This window comes from Lissotriton vulgaris, chromosome 8 (assembly GCF_964263255.1).
Source record: "Lissotriton vulgaris chromosome 8, aLisVul1.2, whole genome shotgun sequence".
Taxonomy (NCBI): Eukaryota; Metazoa; Chordata; class Amphibia; order Caudata; family Salamandridae; genus Lissotriton; species Lissotriton vulgaris.
Window position 1 is genome coordinate 576,355,172 of NC_141696.1, and position 23,148 is coordinate 576,378,319.

Genomic DNA, 23,148 nt, shown 5'->3' on the forward strand with positions numbered 1-23,148 from the left:
GTGGTGTACTGTTTAGTTTGCCCTTGTGGTCTCCAGTATATCGGAAGCACAATGAACAACGTAAAACTCCGGATACTGGAACACCAAAGGGCAATTATGAACAAAGATGCAACCTACCCCGTTGCTCGTCATTTTGCCGAAAAACATGGAAGTAATAGGGAGCTATTACGTTATTTCGGTATTGACCATGTTCCCTTACATCCCAGAGGAGGAGATAGATTACTCCGTCTCCGCAGACTTGAATCTAGATTCATCATAGATTTACGAACCAAGAATCCAATGGGATTAAATATAGGGGAAGAATTAACAGTATATCTTGGCAGATAATCGATAACTACAGTTCTATGAATAACATCATACACAATGCACTATGTAGTTCTCAATGTAAATCCAATATAATTCTAGGATTTGAGTATCGAATCTCTTATTTCTCCCTTTCCTTTGCTCAATGAACTCTATTTTTTGATGTGATTCTGTTTCCTGCGGCCTAGCACTACTAGTAATCACATACATATCTATCCAGGATTGATTGAATAGTCCAATATAAATGGAACTTCCACTTTAGATCCTAAGAAAATGACTTTGTAAATAAGATGTGACTTGTATATACACAACTGTCGCGTGATTTTGACAGCAGTTTCTTATTTCTTGTGATTACCTTTGAGATTATTTGTTGCAAATATCATTTATGTGCTATCCTGTCAGGTTATTCTCCGGACTACAATTTATTGTATGTTACAAGAGCTATGCCGATCCATGGCTCGATTGTTTTTATCTCTGATGTTGATTATGCAGCTTTGCGCAACCTGGTATTAGAGTTATCTCTCTTGGGTTATGTAGTCCAGTGCAACGCCAATCCACGGCGATATAGTTGTGTTTCTCTGGCAATGGTAAATAGTCAGTACTAGACATACAATGTATTCAATTATTTTCGCAATGTTGCGTTTTTTAAATGTCTATATGAGAGAATAAGCATGTATATATATAATTTTAATATATGCACTCATTGTTTATAAATGTCTTGTACAATATGGCTGCCACATCTAACCCATATTTCTGATCACACTTCTATAATGTTTTGTTTAAAAAGTCCGCCTTTTGTTTCTGTGGGACGTCATAAAAAAGCGTCAGAGAATCAATGCCGGCGACACTGAAGAAGGACTATTGTCCGAAACGCGTCTGTCATCTGCGTTGCCGTGTGATAAATAAACTTGTTGCGAAACCTGGAGTGCTTTCATCCTCTTTCCGTGACGGGAGGGAGATTCAGGAATATATATATATATATATATATATATATATATATATATATATATATATATATATATATATATATATATATATATATATATATATATATATATATATATATATATATATATATATATATATATATATATATATATATATATATATATATATATATATATATATATATATATATATATATATATATATATATATATATATATATATATATATATATATATATATATATATATATATATATATATATATATATATATCCAACACTCGCAGGTAAGCCCAAAGACGAAGAGAAGCCACAAGAAATTCATAGGCATACGAATGTATTGATTCCACAGCTTTCCAGCAGACAGTCAAACCTCTGCATTCTTCAGTAAATAAAATCCGCCTGACGCGTTTCAGGAACTCTGTCCTTTCATCAGAGGCATGTTCAAAGAGATTACGATGCAGTTTTTGGGCGTGCACTCTTGTTAAATGTCAGCACCTGCCCTGGTGGGCGTGGCCTTTCGCTAGGCCTTCTGGGCCTTGTAGTGCGTCTGCCATCTTCCCCGAGTGGGGCAGCTTGCAATACCTCACAATAAGAACAAATTTCATCCAAGTGGAAGAAGCTGTGCACTGGATGCCGTCTGCCCTGCTTTGTAGCTGTGATATCCTGCCCAAGGCAGCACCACCTGCACTGGCGCCGTACTTGCTTTCTTTCCATTACTGCAAGCCAAGGTACATAGCCTGCATGGACCCGCCTCCAAGCGGTGGGCTTCTCTTCCCGGCCAGGCAACAGCCGTAATAAATCCAACACTCGAAGGTAAGCCCAAAGACGACATTTTGAAAAACACCACTCTTTCAATTTCAATCAAAGTTTCAATTTTTATAATTTATTTTACATTTGTGTATTTGTTAGATGTATTTTGAGGTATTGTTTTGAGGTTAAAATCATAGAAATTACTTATTCCAAAATGAAGGGTAATACCCAGAAACCGGGCCCAGTATGCTTGTTTCCATTCCAGGGAGGACCTGGCTTGGCAGTTCGGTCTGGACTGTTTCCATGAGGAACAGGGTCAATACTGATTTGCATATGGCTGGGTCTAAACTGGGGTGGCATGGTGAGCAAAAGAACATTAGATTTAACCCAGATCTCTTGACTGGGGGTGAATGTATGATGTATTCAGCATTCCGTCCATCATTTGTTTGCGTAGCACTTTTCACCCAAAGTGGGATGGGTATGCCCAGACGTGGGTCCCTTGCTCTCTGTACCACTGGATTCAAGCTAGCATGGCTGATGAAGGGTAATACCCAAAACACAGTCCCAGGATGCTTGTTTGCGGTCCAGGGAGGACCTGGCTTGGCAGTTCGGTCTGGACTGTTCCCATGAGGCACAGGATCAAGACTGATTTACCTATGGCTGGGTCTAAACTAGGGTGGCATGGTGAGCAAAGGAACGATGGATTTAACCCAGATCTCTTGACTGGGGGTAAATGCATGATTTATTCAGCATTCCGTCCGTGATTTGTTTGCGTAAGAACTCTGGTTATGGCAAATTCGGGGTCCACAGAAGTCAAAAGGTTAATAACCTCTGCGCTAGAGTATAGATCAAGAAAGACCATGTGCGGATCTTTTTCATATGTTTTTTAGTTGTCCCCATGTTCATAATTTTTGGATGCAAGTTTGGTCTCAAATTAACAAGATTTTTTCCTCCACTCACTCCTTCTCTTTCTCTCACATTTTCTTAGGGAGTGTCTCTCCCATTTGGGATCATTGCACCTTCAGAGTTAGAATAGTTGACTTATTGTTGGCAGTTGCTTTTCAGGAAATAAAAAAAATTGGAAGGATTTTATCAAAATATCTTATCAGGCTTGGTGGTATGCTATTTGCTATAACCACAGGTTAGATACGACTTTTGTCTACCCCCTGACTTTAGCTACTAAGCGAAAAGAACTATGGAGTCCAGTTACATTATTTTTTGATTTAAGTGCTCAAAGCTCTCTGTCTTTATCCCCGTTACAACAAGAAGTTCCTAAACCTCCATGAATTCCTGTACTCTGTTAAACATATTATTACTATTTTCGCTTCTTTTTTATAACTACAATGTATATTTAGTATGTCTTTCATTGCCTTATATCATACCAGTTGCCAGTTCTGTTTATATTACTCTCAATTTCTGGTGTTTCTTTTTATAGCTTGTATTAATGCCTTTACTTATCTGGATGTATACTTTTGCTTGCTATTTTCTTTGTCTTTTTTGTAAGCTCATTTCATATTCCTTCAATAAAAAATTTCTGAACTTAAAAAAGAAATGACAGATGCTTGTACTCAGCCAAGAACATGCTCACTGGGCATATTCATCATTCTTGAGGTTTTCTTTTTTCACATGAAATATACAGAAATAATATTACGACCTTGGGGGTACTCCAGCACATTGTTTTGTAACTAATTTTTCTTTTCAGATTGTATAAGCCAAAATGTGATATTTATTGTATTTCCTATCTATACTTTTTCTACCCTACTAATAAAACATTTTGAAATGAATTAAGGCATTTTTTTGATTTAACCAGTTCATCATGAAGAATGGTATTTGCTTGGGTCAGTAGGAAAAGTAAATGTTTCACTTATCATTCTGGCAAATGTCAACAACAAAATTAAAACAAAGTTAAACAACTGTGATGGTATCCCTATGAGCTCAAAGAGTACATATAATTACAGTTACAATAGCGAAAAGATATTTTAACAACTATTGCATAAATAATTTACTGACAGGCAGGCACCAAACAACAGCCACTTTGCGTGTATTTCTACAGCCAGCTATAGATGTATCTAGTCAGCAATAGCCTCTAGTCAGGCCTAGGTAAGAAGACCAAATGCCTTTCTCCACCCTTCAAAATTACCCTTCAGAAAGCATTGAAATAACTAAAAGAATCAATTTACAGTGTCATGTTTACCTTTATAGTATGTTCCTCTTTCTAACTTCCAAAAGGTACTAATGCAATGTATACAATTTAAGATAGAATTTCAAATGGTATCTCCATTGCTTCTTGTATCATCTGGATCCCATATACACTAAAAGGGGTACAATATATTTCTTCTTTTCATTAAGTAAAAGGATATAATAAAAGACTGAAGCACTTCCACTGCCAATCCTTGCCATGTCTCTTCAATGTCCTATATGGAAACAACTCAAACCTTATTTATAACAGTTCTCTTTCACTGAAAATGTTCATACATTACGTTTAATTCCCTGACAAATCTCATAATTCCATTTAAAGGCTGAATTTCTACTCTATTGTATTTCATATTCATATCTTGATAACCCTTCAGCATTAAAATATGTTAAATTGCATTTTCCATATAACCCCTCTCGTACTAAATATTAAGAGAATTCATGTCCTTCTATAACTTTTTAATGTTGACTTCCACTTTACATACCACTCGTTCTGTAATGCCACATGTACTGTACACTTGGGGTTATTACCACTATCCCACCACATTTCATCATAACAAAATGTAGAATACCACATTGTTTCACACCCTACAGGGTTAAGGTTCAACTCAATTAGTGTCACATAAATTGCATTATTGTCTCAAATAACCCGAGATGAGTTCCCAGCAGTTCCCTTGCAGCTTTGTGAAATCCACTGTCTTTTCTAAAAGCTTACCCAGCAATAGTTTTTTGTTTATAAATTGAATTCATAGGTTCCAATAGAAATGTATGGTATGCTTTATTAAAACATGGAATGTTGAGAGCTCCACTGAAGACAATGGAGCAGCAGAGGCCTAAATAAACTGGTAGAGGCCTGCTGCTCTTCAACACTACAATGTCCTAATATACAGTATCTGCCTCTCACTTTCCCCATCCTCTCAGAAATATATGGATTGAGAAGGGGAAAGCGAAAGACAGAGCCTGTGCAGCAGGGCACACAGAAGCCTTTTCCCCTCCCTCTTCCAGTAGCTCACATTGTCATTGGAACCTCAAAAGGAAGCTCCTCAGTCTCTCTGGCTTGGCTGAACACTGAATAGTTTAGCTGAGCCCAGGGAGAACCAGGGGCTAACATCAGCGTCCTTTCACAGCTATTGCTGTGAATGTTCAACAGATGACAGCCATGGCCCTGCACTGGGATGTTATCTATTGAAAATTCACAGCAACAGCTGTGAAACCCAGACTTTAGAGCCATAGGGATTTCTACCCCCTCGGGCTCCAAAGGCCTTAGTATTTGAATGAGGACATTCTGCTGCTGTGGGGCAGAATGTATGTTCTATTAGCCTTACAGCTCACCATAGTGGGCTATACCGGCAATTAAAGGCCAGCTCCTGTGTTAAAGATCCTCCTCTTTGACTCTGGTTTTATAACACTAGAGCAGACTTTTAATGGACTATAAGGCTATATTAAAGTATGATCACATTCTTTTGTCATGACCAGCATAAGAGAGCAATTCCCACTGATGCTCTGACACAGTCTCAAGCTTCTCATCATGGAGTCAAGAGACCAGACTTTTTCCGACACTCCCTTTACTGTTCCACACATGACCCCAAAAAAGAAGTCAACTGGGTCTCTCTATCCCTCCCCTGATTCTGTCTAACCTTCATGCCATATCCTATATATATTCCCTGCCATCTCTTTGCAACTAAAGCTCTACTCCTTTCACACCTTCTAAAACCTCTTGTTTGCCTCCCTTTAATAACCAGGCTCTACTCACCCATTTTATCAACCACCACAGACCCTATAAACCCTATAAAGACCATCTTATACATACTGAAAATAAGTAATGAGATTCCGCATTTACTTCAATTCCCATTTCTTCCATCTTTCTACTCCTCAAGCCTTATAGACCACTACCACTAACCACTTTCACTCCCCCTGCCCTTATCATCTCCATGACTGAACTGCCTCCTAATAAATATACAGTTAAAGAGCAAAAACTGCTTAAGCATCTTTGATCTGAGCTCCATCTCACTAAAATCTGGCCCATAAATTAAATTTAGGGATCCTGATCTCTCAAGAGGCCATAGTACCTGCTTAAATACGAGGCTTAGCATATATTTTCAAGAACACCTTAAATACTGCAAGTTTTGAAGAATATAATTTGACCAAATGTGAAGTACTTCACATCCTTTGCTCCCCCACCTACTTTCTAATTCCTGTTTATTCGCAGACCTCCACCTCAGATCATTCACATATGCCTTCCCTGATAAAGTCTCAAAACGTAGAGTAAACCAGACCAACTTCTGCATCCTGGAAAAGCTGAACATCTGCTTGAACCTCTCGAAATCCTTCTCCGAGATCCCAGCAAGCAAACCTAAAGGACCTCAACCTACCCCCATATGTCCTTGAACCAAAGTATTCTGTTTAACACATCTTGGAGGCAATATTTGCTTTAAGGCTGCTCATCAGAATAACCGGAAATTGCCATGCTCTGGAACACCATCTCATCACCTTCCTTCTGAACAACAGAAGAGAACAACTACTACAGAAGAAGCGACCTACAATCTACCTATAGACAATGGAACAAGAATAATTTCACAGAACTGGACTCCAATTCCTTCTCCACAGCCGTGCTACATATCAGACGTGGAAAGTTTCTGCAGTCTGCATACTGAAGTCTTTGACAAACTGCTATCCCCCAAGATATGCTCACACCCTAAACACAGAACCACATGGGTCACTTAAAAGATAAAGAAGCTGGGGACAAAATGAAGTGCTTTGCAAAGACAACGGAGAAAAGCAAACACCCAAAATGACAAATCATGACTAGGCCACAAAAAAATAAAAAAATCATCCACTAAAAGTGCGCAAAGACTACTTTTTCCAGATCTCCAAAGTAAAATACCCTAAATGAACTACATAGAATACTTTCAGAACCTCGCAACAATGAATGCACTACCACCACTCACTCCCAAACCTTCTGAGACACCTTTCCAACACAACATATCTCCAAAATAAAGAAACTGGAACACTACCTTGGGAGCAATACACCCAATAAGCAACCTACTGGTACAGGACCTATAAAACTAACAAGAGAAATGGGACAGCTCTCAGATTCTGAATTCATAGAACGGGCCAAGGAAACCCAGCCACCTGGAACCCCCTCAAATCCCTGCCTGACACAAACCTTCAAGTACAAACTGCTTTCTGCAACTGCTAACATTACAGCAGTAAGCATCCTCAACAACTCTAAATTTTCAGGCATCTTCCCCTTTGCCTTCAAGACCTACTACATTAGTCCACTTACCAATAAATAGAACCATGATCCAAACCAGCTACCAATCAATCTCCAACAGATCATTGTTAGGAAAACAGATTTTAAAAAATTGCCTTTATTAGGCTCTACAAATCTCTGACATCAAATAGTCTTTTGCCCGGGTGGAGGCACTACATCTGTGTGGATATTCACTTGGGATGACCGTAAAAGGCTGTGGATAGGAATTGACTGCACCACTACTTCGAGATACATCTACTGTCTTTTACACAGTCCACCACTAGACCCTACTAGACCCTACTACTGAGACTAGAGGATCTGGGTATCCAAGAACAACAAAAGCGACATCAAGGTTCATTCATCTCACAACGCCTGTTCAAGTGCTATGTGACCCGGTTCTGGACCATCAAGTTCATCCACTAACATGCTGCAACTATGCTGACAATACACAGATCACCCAAGAACTAGAAAACTAGATGGATCTTGACTGTTTGGGACATGACCACTGCCTCTAAGCCACTGATGAACGGATGCTGATGAACGGATGCTGAGTAGCTTAAACTTAACAGTTCCAAAACTGTAATCCTAAAGCTCCCAACTTTACACTGCCTGGCCCAAAAAACGTACTCCCACCCCCATAGACTTCAAAGGAAATAGGAAATTTGGCAGCAATCTTGGACTCCAACCTTTGCCTGTTCACTCAAGTTAATCAAGTCACCAGAAGCGCCTGCTATGCCACATACGCCCTTTGATGCATATTCCCTCATCTAAGCTTCCATCAGTAGCTTTAGACCGCTACAACCATTGTCATGTCTTGAATACTTTATGCAAACTGTCACACCACTTGGAGATTCTCCCCCTCCGTATTCTGACTGCCGAGAAAACATGACACAATTGTATGTTCAATGCAAAACAGAACATCAACATTTGTTAAAAAAAAATAATTCAAAAGGTCTCTTCCACAGGGCCCCATTTTTTCTGGACTGAAAACGTCAAGGATCCAAAACGCAAGAGCAGGACAGCTTCTATATCTTCTCCCAAGGTAACGGATCACACCAATGCTCACTGCACTCCACTGGCAGCCTTAGCCCAGACACTTTGCCTTCAAAGTGCTGTATTGTCATAAATGTCATCTATGGCAAGGTTCAATTGCTCGCCCAAATGAAGCTCTATTCATGCCGTCAGAACAAAACCCTCCTTCTGTATGAACACCGCCTATAAGAGGAAATACATCAGTGGGACCTCTTTTTCTATAAAAGTTGTACAGTTTATGGAATTCTTTCCCAGTAAAAAAAATGCAGGTGCTCTACCTGGCTGCCAGAGGGCCTCAGACAGCAACTAGCAAGAAAGGCAATCAGTTATGTTGTAGGGTGGGAATGGCAAGACATCCTGCCTACTTGTAAGGGAGTTCTCTTTTTCAGCAACCATATGAGAGGGAGCTGGTAATATTGCACAGCTTTGTTGTGTAGTGAGGTTGTGGCAGTGAGTTCGGGTGTTTGCATCTGCATATCACTCTCTTTCTCTTCCTTTATGATTGTCAATACTTGGGCTCTATCTTTCATCAAAGTCTTCATCTTTAGTCCTCTCTCTAGGTCTCTTCCGCTCTCTTGCTCTCCCCAACTTGAATATCAAAGAGTACTCAACTGCCCAGGGAAAGACAAATCCTTTATCTGTTCTGTTTGTAAAAGGGCAAGCACACAGGGCCCCTTTTAATGATATTCTCTAGCTCCATTTGTTGCATGAGTTCACCCTGAAAAAGCGCAAAAGGGTGAAATGCACTTGGATGAATCTTACATTTTTGGTTGAATGAATAACCTGTAACAGTGAACTTACAAATAAAAAAATATATATAATTTCATTAGAGAAAGAAGAAACCCATCTGATAAAAATGATAGAAACTAAGAAGACTCTAATAAACAAAACTATTAGTGCCTTTCTGTAAGGCAGTGCATGAGAGTTTTATGAGGTTAAACGTTCACAGCAAGTTATACTGCCATTAGGGCCAATAATAAGGGAGCAGCACTTAAATAAACAAGCACTTGTAATGCAATCGGTCTCACCTTTGGGACCTTATATGTATTTAAATACGCAGCACATTATTCTGGGTACAGCAACATTTACTTTTCTAATGTGCACGAAGCAGGAAAAAGGGGGCAGAACCACAGGCTGTCACTAGGTGTCCCTTAGGACCTCTTATGGCCACATAAGGTACTGCACCCTTTTCTACCTATGAAGCAGTGCCAGCAAAGATGTGGTAGCCATGCAAGAAACATCAAAGAATATATTTATGTGCTTGAATTTCAAATATATTCTTTTATTTGAGTGCAACCACATCATTGCACCTACTAACACGTTTTCCTGACCTCCAGACGGCAAGGGTAGATTAAATGAGGGCAAATGAAGTGTAAATTAAACAAATGAAAAAACAAGCAAAATGAGCAGTGGCCTCAGAGAGGTGGTGGGGGTCTGCGAGCAGTGTTGTGGGAGGGGTGAGGCACGGGGAGATTAAGGGACAGCAAGGGGCCTGTGAGCAGTGTTGTGGGAGGGGTGAAAGGGAGGCATAGGGAAATTAAGGGATGGCAAGGGGGCTGTGAGCAGGGTTGTGGGAGGGCTGAAGGGAAGGCAAGGGGAGATTAAAGGATGGCAAGCTGAACGAAGTTTCATGCACAAGTAAACAGAACACTTAACAAGCAGACGCAGGGGGGAGGAGCTTCGCGGGCAAGCAAGATGGCCGCGTAAGCTCGGAGCTCCGGAGACCCTCCGACCCTCCGCATAAATCCTGATCGATATCCTGATCCACAGTGGTGGATTCATGTTGGTGAATGGTCGCTGAGACGGGATCTGCTGTCCGATTCAAAATCCGACGCTCATAGACGGAGATACGTCGAGCTGAAGATTCGTGACAGGGACGGACCATTGTCTCGGTGATGGCCGACGGCAGCGACACAGAAACGCATGACCGTTATGCTTTGTGAGTGACTCCTGCACCGGCCGGCGGAGTACGCGGAGTTGCGAAGTGGCCTCTCGCTGAACGAACATCTTCGGCTGCTACGCTCCACATCTGCTTGCATACCAGAGGGGGTTTTGGTGTACCACCCTTTGTTCTATTCCCCGGCTCCAACATGGCGGGCAAGGGCGAACCGGACAGAACGGCGAACCGGGTCAGCAGGAAAATGGTTCAGCCCCAGACAAACAAGATCGACCGCTATGCCCAACAAAGGACCTCGCCGACTGTGGCCGTCCACTCAAAAGACACCCTACGGGCGATTTCGCCGGTTGAGGCAGAGCCAACACTCCGGGACATCATGGGGGCTATAGCTGGCATTAGGACGGAGATGCACAAGCAACATGAGGTCCTAACGCACAAAGTGGATACTCAGGCGATCGACCTTAATCTGATTAGGGCCGACCTCGGCAAGACTAATGACAGGGTGAAATCGCTTGACATCAAAACGGCGAGCCTCACGACTGATGTCTCGGACCTGTAGACGGAGGTCCGTAATCTGAGGTCTGTCAACGATCTTTTCTCGAGGCGGCTGGAAGATTTCGAGGGACGTGCCAGGCGGCAGAACGTTCGAATTATTGGGGTACCGAAGGGCGCAGAGGACTTGGCCACCGATCTCTTCGTCGAAGACCTGATAAAGACTCATCTGGCCCCAGCAGGTCTTAGCCATTTCTTTTCTATTGAACGGGCCCACAGAATGCCGGGTGGCCCGCCTAAGTCGGGCGCCATGCCACGGCCCATCATTGCTCGCCTGTTTAACTTCAGAGATCGAGACGTGATCCTACAGGCCTCGAGACGACATGGGCCCCTTCAGTTCCAGAACGCGGATGTCAACTTTTATCCAGACTTCACTAGGGCGGTACAAAGGCAGCGCCAAAGTTTTGCCGGAGTGAAGCAGCGTCTCAGGGATTTGGGGATGAAGTACTCAATGATGTTCCCTGCTAGATTGCGCATTGAACATAAGGGCCGTGCCATATTCTTCGACATGCCTGAGGTGGTGAGCGACTGGCTGGACACTTTGCCGCACGGACACGGGGAAGAGAGGAACACTCGGAGGGCGCCTCAGGAGGCTCAAGCGTCAGGAGTAGAGCTCATTTCACTAACTTTGCAGGTCGGTGATCCTGTTGATAACAACCTAAAAACCATACTATTGCAATTTTTGGTGTATATCCTTCTTTCCATAATGGAGGGTGGCGGGGGGGACTACGTGAACTCCTTTCTCCTCTAGGGTCTTCTTGTAGTTTAGTTTATGGGGCGACAGGCACACTGCTGGTTGGGGGGCTATTTAGTCTGCTGCAGGGGTGCAGGGTGGGGGGTGGTTCGATGTTTGGTTTTGTTTGTTTTCTTTGTTTCTCTTTTCTTCTTTCAAGGCAATGCAACGACTGCTCTAATTCTTTTAATGTACCTGTGAGGCGTACTGGGGTCGGTGACGGCCTACGATCTGTCGATGGGGGGTAGGAAATTAAGAGTTCTGTGTTGGAATGTTAACGGCTTGGGTGACCGTATCAAGATAGGGGTGGTTTTGCAACTGTTTAAGAGATGTATGCCTGACGTTATTCTGCTGCAGGAGACGCACTTGGTGGGAAATACATGTCGAGCGCTCAACAGGAAGGGTTTCAAGATGGTGGCACATTCAGGGTTTTCCTCGGGGTCCCGGGGGGCAGGGATTATGATGCGCACGTCTCTCCCATTTGAGATCGACTCCAGTGTTGTGGATGAGAGGGGGCGGTACGTTGTCGTCACGGGGAGATGGGAGGGGCGGTCCCTGGCTCTGGTTTCAGTTTATGTTCCCCCGGGGCTACAAAACAACACTTTTCAGGACCTTGGAGGCGCCATCTTGGGCCTACCCGAGGGGTTGCTTATTGTGGGTGGCGATTTCAATGCAGTCTGCTCGGGGACCTTGGACAGACATCCGCCCAGAGATCTCCGTAGTTCACAATCCTGGTTACCCGATTTCCTCGACACCATGGGACTGATTGACTGCTGGAGACTTATGCATCCCTCCCAGAGTCAATATTCATTCCACTCCGGGGCGCATGGTAGCCTTTCTAGAATAGACTATGTCCTGGCCCTGGCGGCCCATGCGCCGGCGATTTCCGAAGCCCGCTTGCGGGCGAGGGGCATCTCAGACCATTCCCCGGTCTGGGTGTCTTTCGATTTTGACATTGTGGTCACTGAGCGGCCAGCAGTGGTTAACCCGTGGTATTTTCGCAACCCGAAGACGCGCGGACTCCTGGCCGAACTATCGAGCTCTATTTCACTGAGAATACCGGGTCGGTTACATCGGCTGCTACTCTATGGGAGGCGTTTAAGACGGTTCTGAGAGGTGTAAATGTAAATGTAAATGTATAGGCATTTATATAGCGCACTACTTACCCGTAGGGTCCCAAGGCGCTTCGACCGCTGCGAAACCCTTCCTGGCTTCCCTGAGAGATGGTCCCTTAATGGGTATCTCCAGGGTGAGACCAGGCATCCCCGGCGGTCTGGTGGGGCCGTTAGTGAAGATGAGGCAAGCTAATGCCCAGAGTTGCCGAGTGTGATCGCTGATCAGAGTGGGCACCGAGGCGAGAGAATTATCGAGTCCGCTGACCCTGGTCCAGAAACCTGCCGCGCCGGGATTCGAACCCTGGTCCCGGGCCGTCCTCTGCTCTCGGGTCTGCCGCCTCTAACCAGTGAGCCACACTACTGAGGCTCTCTCCCTTATTGCGGACGTCCGGAGACGCAGAGATGCTGACATGGGGCGCATCGAAGCAGAGATTATGGAGCTGGACTCCCAACTGGAAGCGGGTCCAACGCCTGATCTACTCCATGCTCTCTCGCTTAAACAATCAGAATATCGTGATATTGTTTCCGATGCTACCAAAGTCATGGGTAGGGAACAACAGGGCAGAATTTATGACGTCGGGGATAAGGCGGGCAAGCTCTTAGCTTGGCTTGATAAGAAGGAGAGAGCCAGTCGTGTGGTTCCGGAGGTGTTGGGGGACGACGGTCTGCTTGTCACCGATCCGAAGGCAATAGTGGAGTCGTTTGCGGACTACTTTGGGACCATTTACACCTCGGTCTCGGACCGGTCTGAGACCGACTCCGGTGCGCTTTTGGCGGACATAGATCTCCCGTGTCTGTCGGAGACGGACAGTGAGGACCTAGACAGGGACATCATCGCGGACGAGATAGCCCTCGCCATTCGCTCCCACAGACCTGGTAAAGCGCCCGGCCCCAATGGGATTCCGGTGGAACTGTATAAAATCAAGCCCAATGTCGTATCTCCACCCCTGCGGAACAGGTTCTTGGAGGCGCGAGAGACGGGCATGCTTCCCCAAGACCAGAGGCTGGCCACCATTGTGGTTATCCATAAGGAAGGGAAACCCAGAGATTTGTGCCGATCGTATCGTCCCATCTCTCTGTTGAATGCCGAGCCTAAGATTCTTGCCAAACTGCTAGCCAACCGTTTGATTGGCGCAATTGGCGACTTAGTGCACCCGGACCAGTCGGGCTTTATTCCACACCGCAACACGGTCCTTACCTTTGTAGACTCCATGGAGCCCTGGCTAGGGCTCACACGCTCAGGGAGCCAGCTGTTTTGGCGTAGTTGGATGCCACAATGGCGTTTGACTCCCTCGAATGGAACTACCTGTGGGCAGTATTGGCGAAGCTCGGCTTTGGTCCGGAATTGGTCGGATGGGTTAAACTCCTATATACCAGCCCACTGGCTAACGTGAGTGTCAACGGTCAAGTATCCGCGTCCTTCGCTCTTCATAGGGGCACTAGGCAGGGATGTCCCCTGTCGCCCCTCTTGTTCGCCCTGGCGCTTGAACCGTTGGCAGCGTGGATACGGCACCACCCTGACATGCATGGCATTCGTTGGTCCCCTGGATTTGAAGACCGAGTGTCACTATATGCAGATGACATCCTTCTGTATCTCACCTCCCCTTGCAAATCTCTCATTGTAGTATGTGACGTGCTTTGACTCTTTGGCCGGCACTCTGGCCTAATCATTAACTGGTCGAAGTCACACTTATATGTTCTGAGGGGGGGGGACACCTCGTCTCCCGAGGGACTGTGGCATACAGGTTGCGAGACAGGGATTTAAATACCTGGGAATCTATATTTCAACTGACCCCAAGGCACGCTACGAGAACAATCTGCTTCCCCCTCTTCTTCGTCTTCGACGTGACGTAGAGGGTTGGCGTAAACTTCCTCTCTCCCTTCTTGGGCGCGCGGCATTATTTAAAATGATGTCCCTGCCCAGGTTCCTGTATGCCTTGCAAAATACTCAAGACCCGGTCCCTGCCAGATACTTTGGGGAAATCGAGAACTTGCAACGCGCCCTGCTCTGGGATAGCCGGCCACGTATTGCTATCACGAAGCTCACGCTCCCGTGGTATGATGGAGGTATAGCGCTGCCTGATGTGCGGAGATACTATTGGGCCTCCCAGTTGGCAGCCCTTAACCACGGTCTTTACGGCCCGGCAGATAGTCCGGGTTACGCCATGGATCGGTGGCTCCTGGATGGCGGGAAATACCGTAGGGCACTGTACATGAGATCTCTCGACAGGCGGATGTCTGGGCCAACGAAAACAGCTGTACACATCTGGAGAACGATCACAAAGGCACAGGGGTGGAAAGACAAGCTCACAATGGCAACTCCACTTTACGACTCCGAGATTCTGGGCAAATTGTGGCACACTAAGGGATTTGACAAGTGGGACATGATCGGCATATCTAGGGTGGAGGATATGATGGCACGTGGGGAGGTAAAATCTTTTGCCCAATTGCAGACAGAATTCCAGCTGGGCGGAACGGAATAGTTTCGGTACGCCCAGCTGCGACATGCACTCCTGTCAGCCATGCCGGAGGGAGAAGCGATCCCCGAATGTTCTCCCCTGGAGGATCGTGTACTGGACGGCCATATGCCGGACAGCGCAATTTCCCTGACATACAAAAAACTGATCAATATTCGCACGGACCTTCTCCTGGGGGTGAGAAATCAATGGGTACGGGACGGGATAGAAATCGACGGTGAGGACTGGCAATCTGCGCTGTCCTCCCCCAAGGAGGGCGCTATCCCCGCCCGGCTTCGACTGGTGCAATTGAAGATTTTGCATAGAGTTTATGTTACTGGCCCCAGACTGATGCACATGGGACATTCGGTTGAAGGCCTCTGTCAGCGTGGGTGTGGCGCCCTGGCCACCTTCATGCATATCATTTGGGAGTGCAGTGCGATAGCCTCCTACTGGAGGCAGGTACACATGATAATGAGTGAGGTGACCGGGGTGAAAGTTCACGCGGAGGCCCCGAGATGCCTCTTGAATATCTGGGGTCCAACGGATTACAACACTGCACAAACCCAGTGGGTTACCCTTGGGAATATGGTCGCAAAACGGGACATCGCACAGATGTGGGGAGCGACTACAGCCCCTAAGGTGGTACAGTGGAAGGCCAACATGGATTGGTGTATGTTCTGGGAAAAGACTGTGTATGTATCCAGGGGTAAACCCAAAAAATGGCAGAAGTTGTGGGGGGCCTGGAACGAGTACAGGGGTGACATCTGTATAGCACCGGAAACCGCCTCACTGGAAGAACACTTAACCCCATAGCCTATAACTCCAACTGATGTTTTCGTATCGATAGTATCCTGAGTTTCCCTCCCCCCATGGTTCTATGTCTACATACTGTTTTGAACCTAACTGTGCTCACTTTGCCTAACCGACTCCTAGATTGGGCCACACTGCATAACAGTTTAATTGCCTTTTTCTCTTAGCGCTAGTTCTGGCGCCTCTTTCTGTACTAGTTCCTCTTTCATAAAAAACATAAAAAACTGAAAATATAACCTTGACACGTTCTGGTACCTTGCTTCTTGCACTATGACCCAGTATCCTTTGAGTTGCTGCCTAGCCTCCGGGATGTAAGGCTGAATAGCTGTGTGCACTATTTGAAAATAAAGGTTTTAAAAAAATGTAAAAAAAAAAAAACAAGCAGACGCAGGCCAACAAACAAAAAAGAGTGCTCTTAAAGTATTACTAACATGAAGAGTAAGAACACATGTAACAGGGGTAGTCCTCATGTAAGGATACACAATTCCAAAAGAAGGGACTACTAAGTGTATTCACCAATGAAAAGTCAGCACCTAAAGCTGCTTCCAAAGCCACCCAACATGCACAGTACCAGTAGCATCTTTCTATTAGTGACTACAGACGTCATGGAAGAAAGCGGTGGAAGATTTTGGGGCGTTAGCCGCCTCTACCTCTGCTCTGCCAAACTTGCTTCTACAATTTCAAGGGGAAGAAAGAGAGGGAGAGATAGGCTTTCTCCTCTTGCTTACTCCCAGTGACTACGTGGTTTGCATTGATGTATACGACAGTTTACAGTCCATCTAATCCAGCGTTCTCAAAGAAACTCCGACATTTTAAGGATTTGTGGGGCCCTGTGCAAGGTATGTTTGGGGGCCCTTGTTTGAAGCTTCTTGGGTCATTCAAATCTTCATGATGCCAAACAATATTTAATTATATGTAAAACCTTCAGAAACACGTGCACGCAAAAACACGCAGAAGCGCGGTCTGCCTAGCATTAGCCAGCCAAATAATTGATCAGCATTGATAAAGCCATTTTCTTTTTAGTTCCGATCTAGAATTCTTTACTAGCAACAACATTTTATTTGGAGTTTAATGGTTAACCAGCTTGTTAATCTCATTGTAGGACAAACATGCTAAGGGTGACATATTACATGTTATTGCATGATATTGAAGACATATGCACACTGCACTGGACATAGTAGCTTTAGTTGCTGAGTATTTGTATTAACAAATACATCCCCCTCACTACTGGTTTTCTTGTGCAAAAGTGCAAATCAAGGCACTCCTCTAAGGATTTTCAGGATTCCAATTGTTAAAATCGAATACCTTTCTCCTAATTTCTTTTCCTTTGCCTTGACCCTCTTCCCCTCCATTTATGGTAACACTTCCCTGGCAAGACAGTTACATATGACCCTGCTGAGTAAAAAAACATGGATGGGTCATGATACAAAAGATGTATAAACATATAACGAGAACAGTGTAGTGAGAGACGTGAAGTAGAGGGAGAAGGTAGCAGAGTTAGAGATGATGATATGAGAGAGAGAGAGAGAGAGAGAGAAGGGGGTGTTATTTAGAGGTGATTTTAGAGAAGTAGAGGTAAAGACTGACAGAGACTTAAATAAAAGAGATATGTAAGGTAGGAAATGTGAAGAGGTTTAAAACTAAGGGGCACTTAAGGAGAGTGGTGGGAAGAGTGAATGGTGGAGATAAGTGAAGGGTAGTAGAATGTGGTTGACAGAGTTTTTCAGAGACATGTGAAATATAGGGAATATGGGTGAAGTTTGTAAAGAGTTGTGAAATAGATGAAGCGCTGGTAATGTAGAGAGATTGGTAGAAAGAGGTTGAGTGAGATAGCTAAGGGGAAGGAAGTGTTGAAATATAGAAGGAGGTCCAGAGTGAGAGAGATATGTTTGTGTGAGATAGAGGCAGAGGACTTCATGCTAGAGATAAAGGGGGGGAGATAAAGGAATAGAAGTGGCAAGAAAAGTGTAAAATATTTAGAGAGATGAAGGAAGGGGAACAGGGGTAGACAGATAAATAGGAGGTAGACAGATGAGGTATTAAACTAATGGTGAGGTAAGTTGAAAGTATAGGAAGTGAGAGCGAGACAGGGCAGTAGGTAAAGCAAAGTAAGGTAGTGGGGGAGATGTGAGGTACAGAGAGAAATGAGATAGAGCGATGAGGGAGACTGCTTAGATAGAGAAAGGGCTGCGAGAGAGACAAGTAGACAGAGGTAGGGTAGCGGTGACATACAGAGAAAAAGAGAGGTGAGGTAATGATAGAGATTGTGTGAGAAGTGAAGCAGATGGAGACGAGATACAGAGAGGTCAGATGGAAAAAGTGCTTTGAGGCACATAGAGAGAGATGAGGCAGAGAGAAATGTGAGAAAGGAAGAGATGATTGATACTGCTAGGTATAGATTTAGGCACAGAATATGATTTATAGAGGTATAGGTTAATAAGGGAGATAGAGAAAGCAGATGCTGAGTGAGGTATACTGGGCTCATTGAAAGAGTGATGAGACAGAGAGAGCTGGGATAGAGAGAGGATGAAAGTTGTGAGAAATTGGGTTGTTGGTTGAGTAGGGTGTCAGCCCTGGTCAAGCAACGGCCACAATGCCTGTCAGGGTGAACAATAAAAGTCACTAAATTAACCTGTGCTTAACCCTCTGGCAACTTGGCAGAAAAGCAGTGAGGCTTAACTTAGAGGATTAGAGGCAAAGTGTAAAGTGTTTACACTGCACACAAACAGTAGTAAAGTGAAAACACAGCACAAAAAGCCCCACACAAAGCTAGAAAATTAGAGTACATTTTAGTACAATATTTGATACCAAAGCATTACAAATCCAATAAATAGACCCAGAGTTATGATTTTTTAAAGTTTCATGTAAAAACTAGCGCCTAAAAGATCAAAGTGCCAATAATGGCCATCTATTCACACTAGACTGAGTCAAAGTTGAAAAATATGACTGACCGCAATTGAGCAGGAGTCTGATACAAGAAGTGTATTTGGTCCAGTTGGTGCTTACCTTTCGATTTAGAGACATTTCAGCAAAAAGTAGTCTGACAAGGTAAAGCTCAGTGGGGCAAAGCTGCAGGCAGTGTCCAAGGAAGAGGCATTGTTGTCAGGAGCTGGAAGAAGTCGTGGTGAACATTTCCACATTCGAACTAGCAAGAGGCTAAAGGCAACGAGGGCTCCACTGGGCAGGACATCGCATCTGTGAAGGACCACTGAAAAGGATTTTTTGCTGTTGGGAACAAAAGGGGGAGCTGCTGCGAAGTCTAGCTGACCGACTCATCAATCCATCCATCAATTGTAGAAGTTAAACTCTCCTTTCTACAAAATCCTTTTTTTGGCCACAGTGAATGTCAGGCACACCCACCACTCACAGTTCCTTAATAACTGCAAGGAGGCCGAAGCCACTTTCAACAAAGCAAATATTGGTTATTACTGAATTGTCTAGCTCTGCCAAGTATCAGCATCAGTTGTTACACTAACGTATTTTAGGGCTGGTTTCCATCATTTGTTAGCTGTAACACGGTTTCTGCCTCAACGCACCAAAATGCATTGGTCACGCATCTTAGAGTGCCCTGAGCCACCCCACTGAGCTCTTGACCATTGGGAGCTGCAGCGCTATGAGCACAGTGGGAGCTAGGGCGCTGTGCTGCCCGTAGAGAGCGCACTGTGACAGCAAGACATGTTTATTCTTTGTCAGTCTCTGATCACTCTGTGTAAGCTGTGAGCCACAGGGAATGAATTGCAATAATCACACACAATTAATCAAGCTGAGCCAGTGCTCTGGGCTTTGTCAGCAACCATGCGGATCTTCTGAGAGTCAGCACCGCCCAGATAACCAATTATTTTGACCCAGCGGCATTGTGTACTCATGGATCTGGGGGGAGGTCCTTGCCTCTTATGGCCAGCGATTGGCCCCAGAGAACAGCTCAGGTGGCGGGCAGCAGCTTTGTTTTTCATTGGTGAGCTGGACCGCAGCCGCAAGTTAGTAGGGACTTTCAATGTGGTCCAAGTGAGACCATGGGGAAGGGCATGCTTCCCTGCAGGCAGGATGTTTTTTCAAGTACAGACCTGACCTGCCCAGGGCCCTAACCGACATGACCAGACCTCAAACCTGTCTCCAAGTGTGTGGCTGGGGTCATCAGAGGAGCACTGACACCACTGACTTTTGTCCTGGCTTTAAAAGGCAGCCGGCTGACCTGTGACTGGACAGACACGAATCCCATGGCATACCTCATGATGGAGTCACTGACATTCAGATCTGCTCCAGTTCCACGGACTTGCACCAGTATGCATCATGTGCTGCCCTCATCTTGCCTTAAAGGGTGGGCAGTACAGACGACCTGCATCTTTTGACGGGCAGCAGCGACGCTGGACTGCAGTGACCATTGGCTGGAGATTCCATTGCAGCAGCACTAAACCCAATGAGAGGATCAGAGCTATAGCCCGATGTGGTCCCCCAGCCAGTGTTGAAGCAATAAGCAGAAAAGGCTGAGTGGAGAGACTTCAAGTAAGGTTTGTGTTTTTTAACTGTGATCCTAGGCTCCCTGTCAATGATGTGTGTGTGTTCAGTTAGCAGTAGCATTAGGCGGAGGAGGGATTGGCAGGATCACCGAATAAGAGCGGCAATGGAGACAGTTCTTAATCGAGGGAACTGATGTGTTTGGGTTAGCGAGTTCTCTTATATTCAGTTACAGCACTAACTAATAAGTCTTACAACCCAAAGATTCCATTTCAGCAACCATAGAATGAGAAAAACGAAGGAAAAAATAGTAAGGATCCAAACGTATGCACTGCAGTCTGTACGCAGCTCTTTGATGCCACTTGATAAGTCACTGAGCTATTTCAAGAAGTATAACCTGTGACCTGTGGATTTCAAATGGATCTCTCAATCATAAGCAGTAACTAACAAAGCGGTCTACATAAAATACAAATTTGAGACCTGAATGTTGCATGTTGTGCTTTGCAGCAAGTTTGTTAACCCTTCATGCTATTTTATGATGAGTTCACATCTGTGACTAGGCTGCCCAAAGAGTTCTCCAACAGGTGCATTGACCATCAAGTGGTTAAGTGTCAATTAACTTTCCTTAGCAGGTGTTTTGAAGCAGTTTCAATGCTGTTTCAGGGCTTCTCCTTGATCAAGGGGGGACATTTCTGATATGAATCGCTTAAGTAACTTTATTGACTCTATTCGCGAGAAAGTGTCACTCTTAGTGTCACACATTTGCAGTAGAATGTCACTCATACATGCACGGGAACCATGGAAATGTCTCACATAACCAGTCTAAAAACTTGCCAGCTTTGTTTGTGAGTCCACGTACCCAGTCCACACTGCCAAATGCTTTGGTACAAAAAGAAGAGATCCTACAAAAACTACAAATTACAAAGAGAGTTTAAGTTAGCAAAGCAAAATTTCCTCTACGTCTTGTTTCCCTTTATGGCTCTTGTTTAAGTACTGCCTCCACAAAATGTTCCTTCTTTTAGGCATCTTGACAAAGGTGTTTAGGAAACAACTCTATTGATATTTCGGTCAAAATGTGCCCTTTATGTCACATTACACTTTTCGCACATTGTTTCAACACATTATTACAATAAAATTGTTATTTCATTAGAAAAAAATATTTGAGTATATATACAGAACCTAGAACTAAACACAAATTATAGTAGAATGTATATCTTAAGACAACTATTACACAGAATGGGGAATTATAGTATTTGTTTACCTTTAGTGACGGGTTGTACGTGCTTTGCTCCTTGATCAAGTTTGAAGTCGAGATACAATGTGGGTGTTCGGGTGTACACCTTTGACTGAAGAAACAAAAAAATTACCATATTTGATACTGAAAAATATATTCCATTTGTGTATTTATTGTAATATTGTGTTTATCTGCTTCCACTAAAAGTAGAGGGAAATTACATACGGAAAACCTATTACTCTTAGCAACTAGTCAATTTTTACTGAATTCTGTTTTGCAATTCAACAATAATAAAGAAATGCAGTACTTTGGAGGCAATACATCAATCTAGAAAAGAAAGGTCATTAGATTGCATGAAGGTGGATTAGTGCACTTCTAGATAAGTCGCTATGAAACATCAAAATCTAAAAAAATTATGAGGATAATTTTTTATGTCTTGAGTCAAAGCCAAAACTGCTGTAAGCACCTTTGTTCAAACTGCAGTGTGTACAAACCTGCTGAGCTTTAATCGCGGTCAAAGTTACCAATGCGTGCCTGGTAGGAGGAAGGAGCGGTTCGGCCCTATCCAGGCATACACAGAGCCCAAAAGACATCTCAGATAAATTAATAAAGACCCAATGCTAAAATCCAAAATATGGGCTACATCATCAGTTCGTTCATAAATAAATTGAATAATTCAACCCCTATTAAGCTGCAATTACAATGGTGCTAACAGCCCCTGGAATTGGAAATCCCAAAACACTGCACCCATATCCAAGAGAATAGCAGTAACATAAGCTATAGCTGTGACATTATCGTGCATTCAGTGCAAAGGTTTCATAGCACATATCTTTCAGCATAAACATCTGCGAGTTGCCACGTATATCACCATAAATCTACTTACGAATGTTTCCTAAAATGAGGTGGTGGTTTCTGAAAATGGAACTAGTTGTGTTTAAAAGGACACAATTCAACTTATTATTTCATCTTATTGTATATTACAATCAAATGGTTATGTTATGTTAAAAATACTTTTAGAGCGCACTTACACCCAACGGTTTCATGGCGCTGGGAGCATAGGGAGGACAAACATTCAGCAGTGTAGGTAATAGGAAGAGAGTGTGACTATCCATAAGCTTGGCGGAACAGTAACGTTTTCAGGAGGGATCTAAAACAGGGGTAGGAAGTAGGAAGTCTCAGCTCTAAAGGAAGTGCATTCCAGAAGGAGGGGGCTAGGAAAGAAAATCTGAGACCACCGTGTCTTTTGCGGTTAAAAGTGGGAGTTGTGAGTAAGGCCAGATGAGAAGAGCGGAGGTTGCGCGAAGGGAGATAGTGATGGAGGAGGGAGGAGATGAAGACCGGACCAAGGCCGGCCAGGGCTTTAAAGATAATGCAGCCTAGTTTGAATTCACTGCGTTTAGCCACTGGGAGCCA

General features: G+C 44.2%; 1 protein-coding gene across 1 annotated transcript in view; it reads right to left on the minus strand.

Moving 5' to 3' along the window:
• Positions 1-23,148, minus strand: part of PIR (pirin) — a 397,572-nt gene that overhangs the window by 231,062 nt on the left and 143,362 nt on the right. Inside the window, exon 3 of the mRNA XM_086934415.1 lies at positions 21,763-21,847. Within this exon, the coding sequence (XP_086790541.1) occupies positions 21,763-21,847 (85 nt within the window). The remainder of the gene's footprint in view (positions 1-21,762; positions 21,848-23,148) is intronic.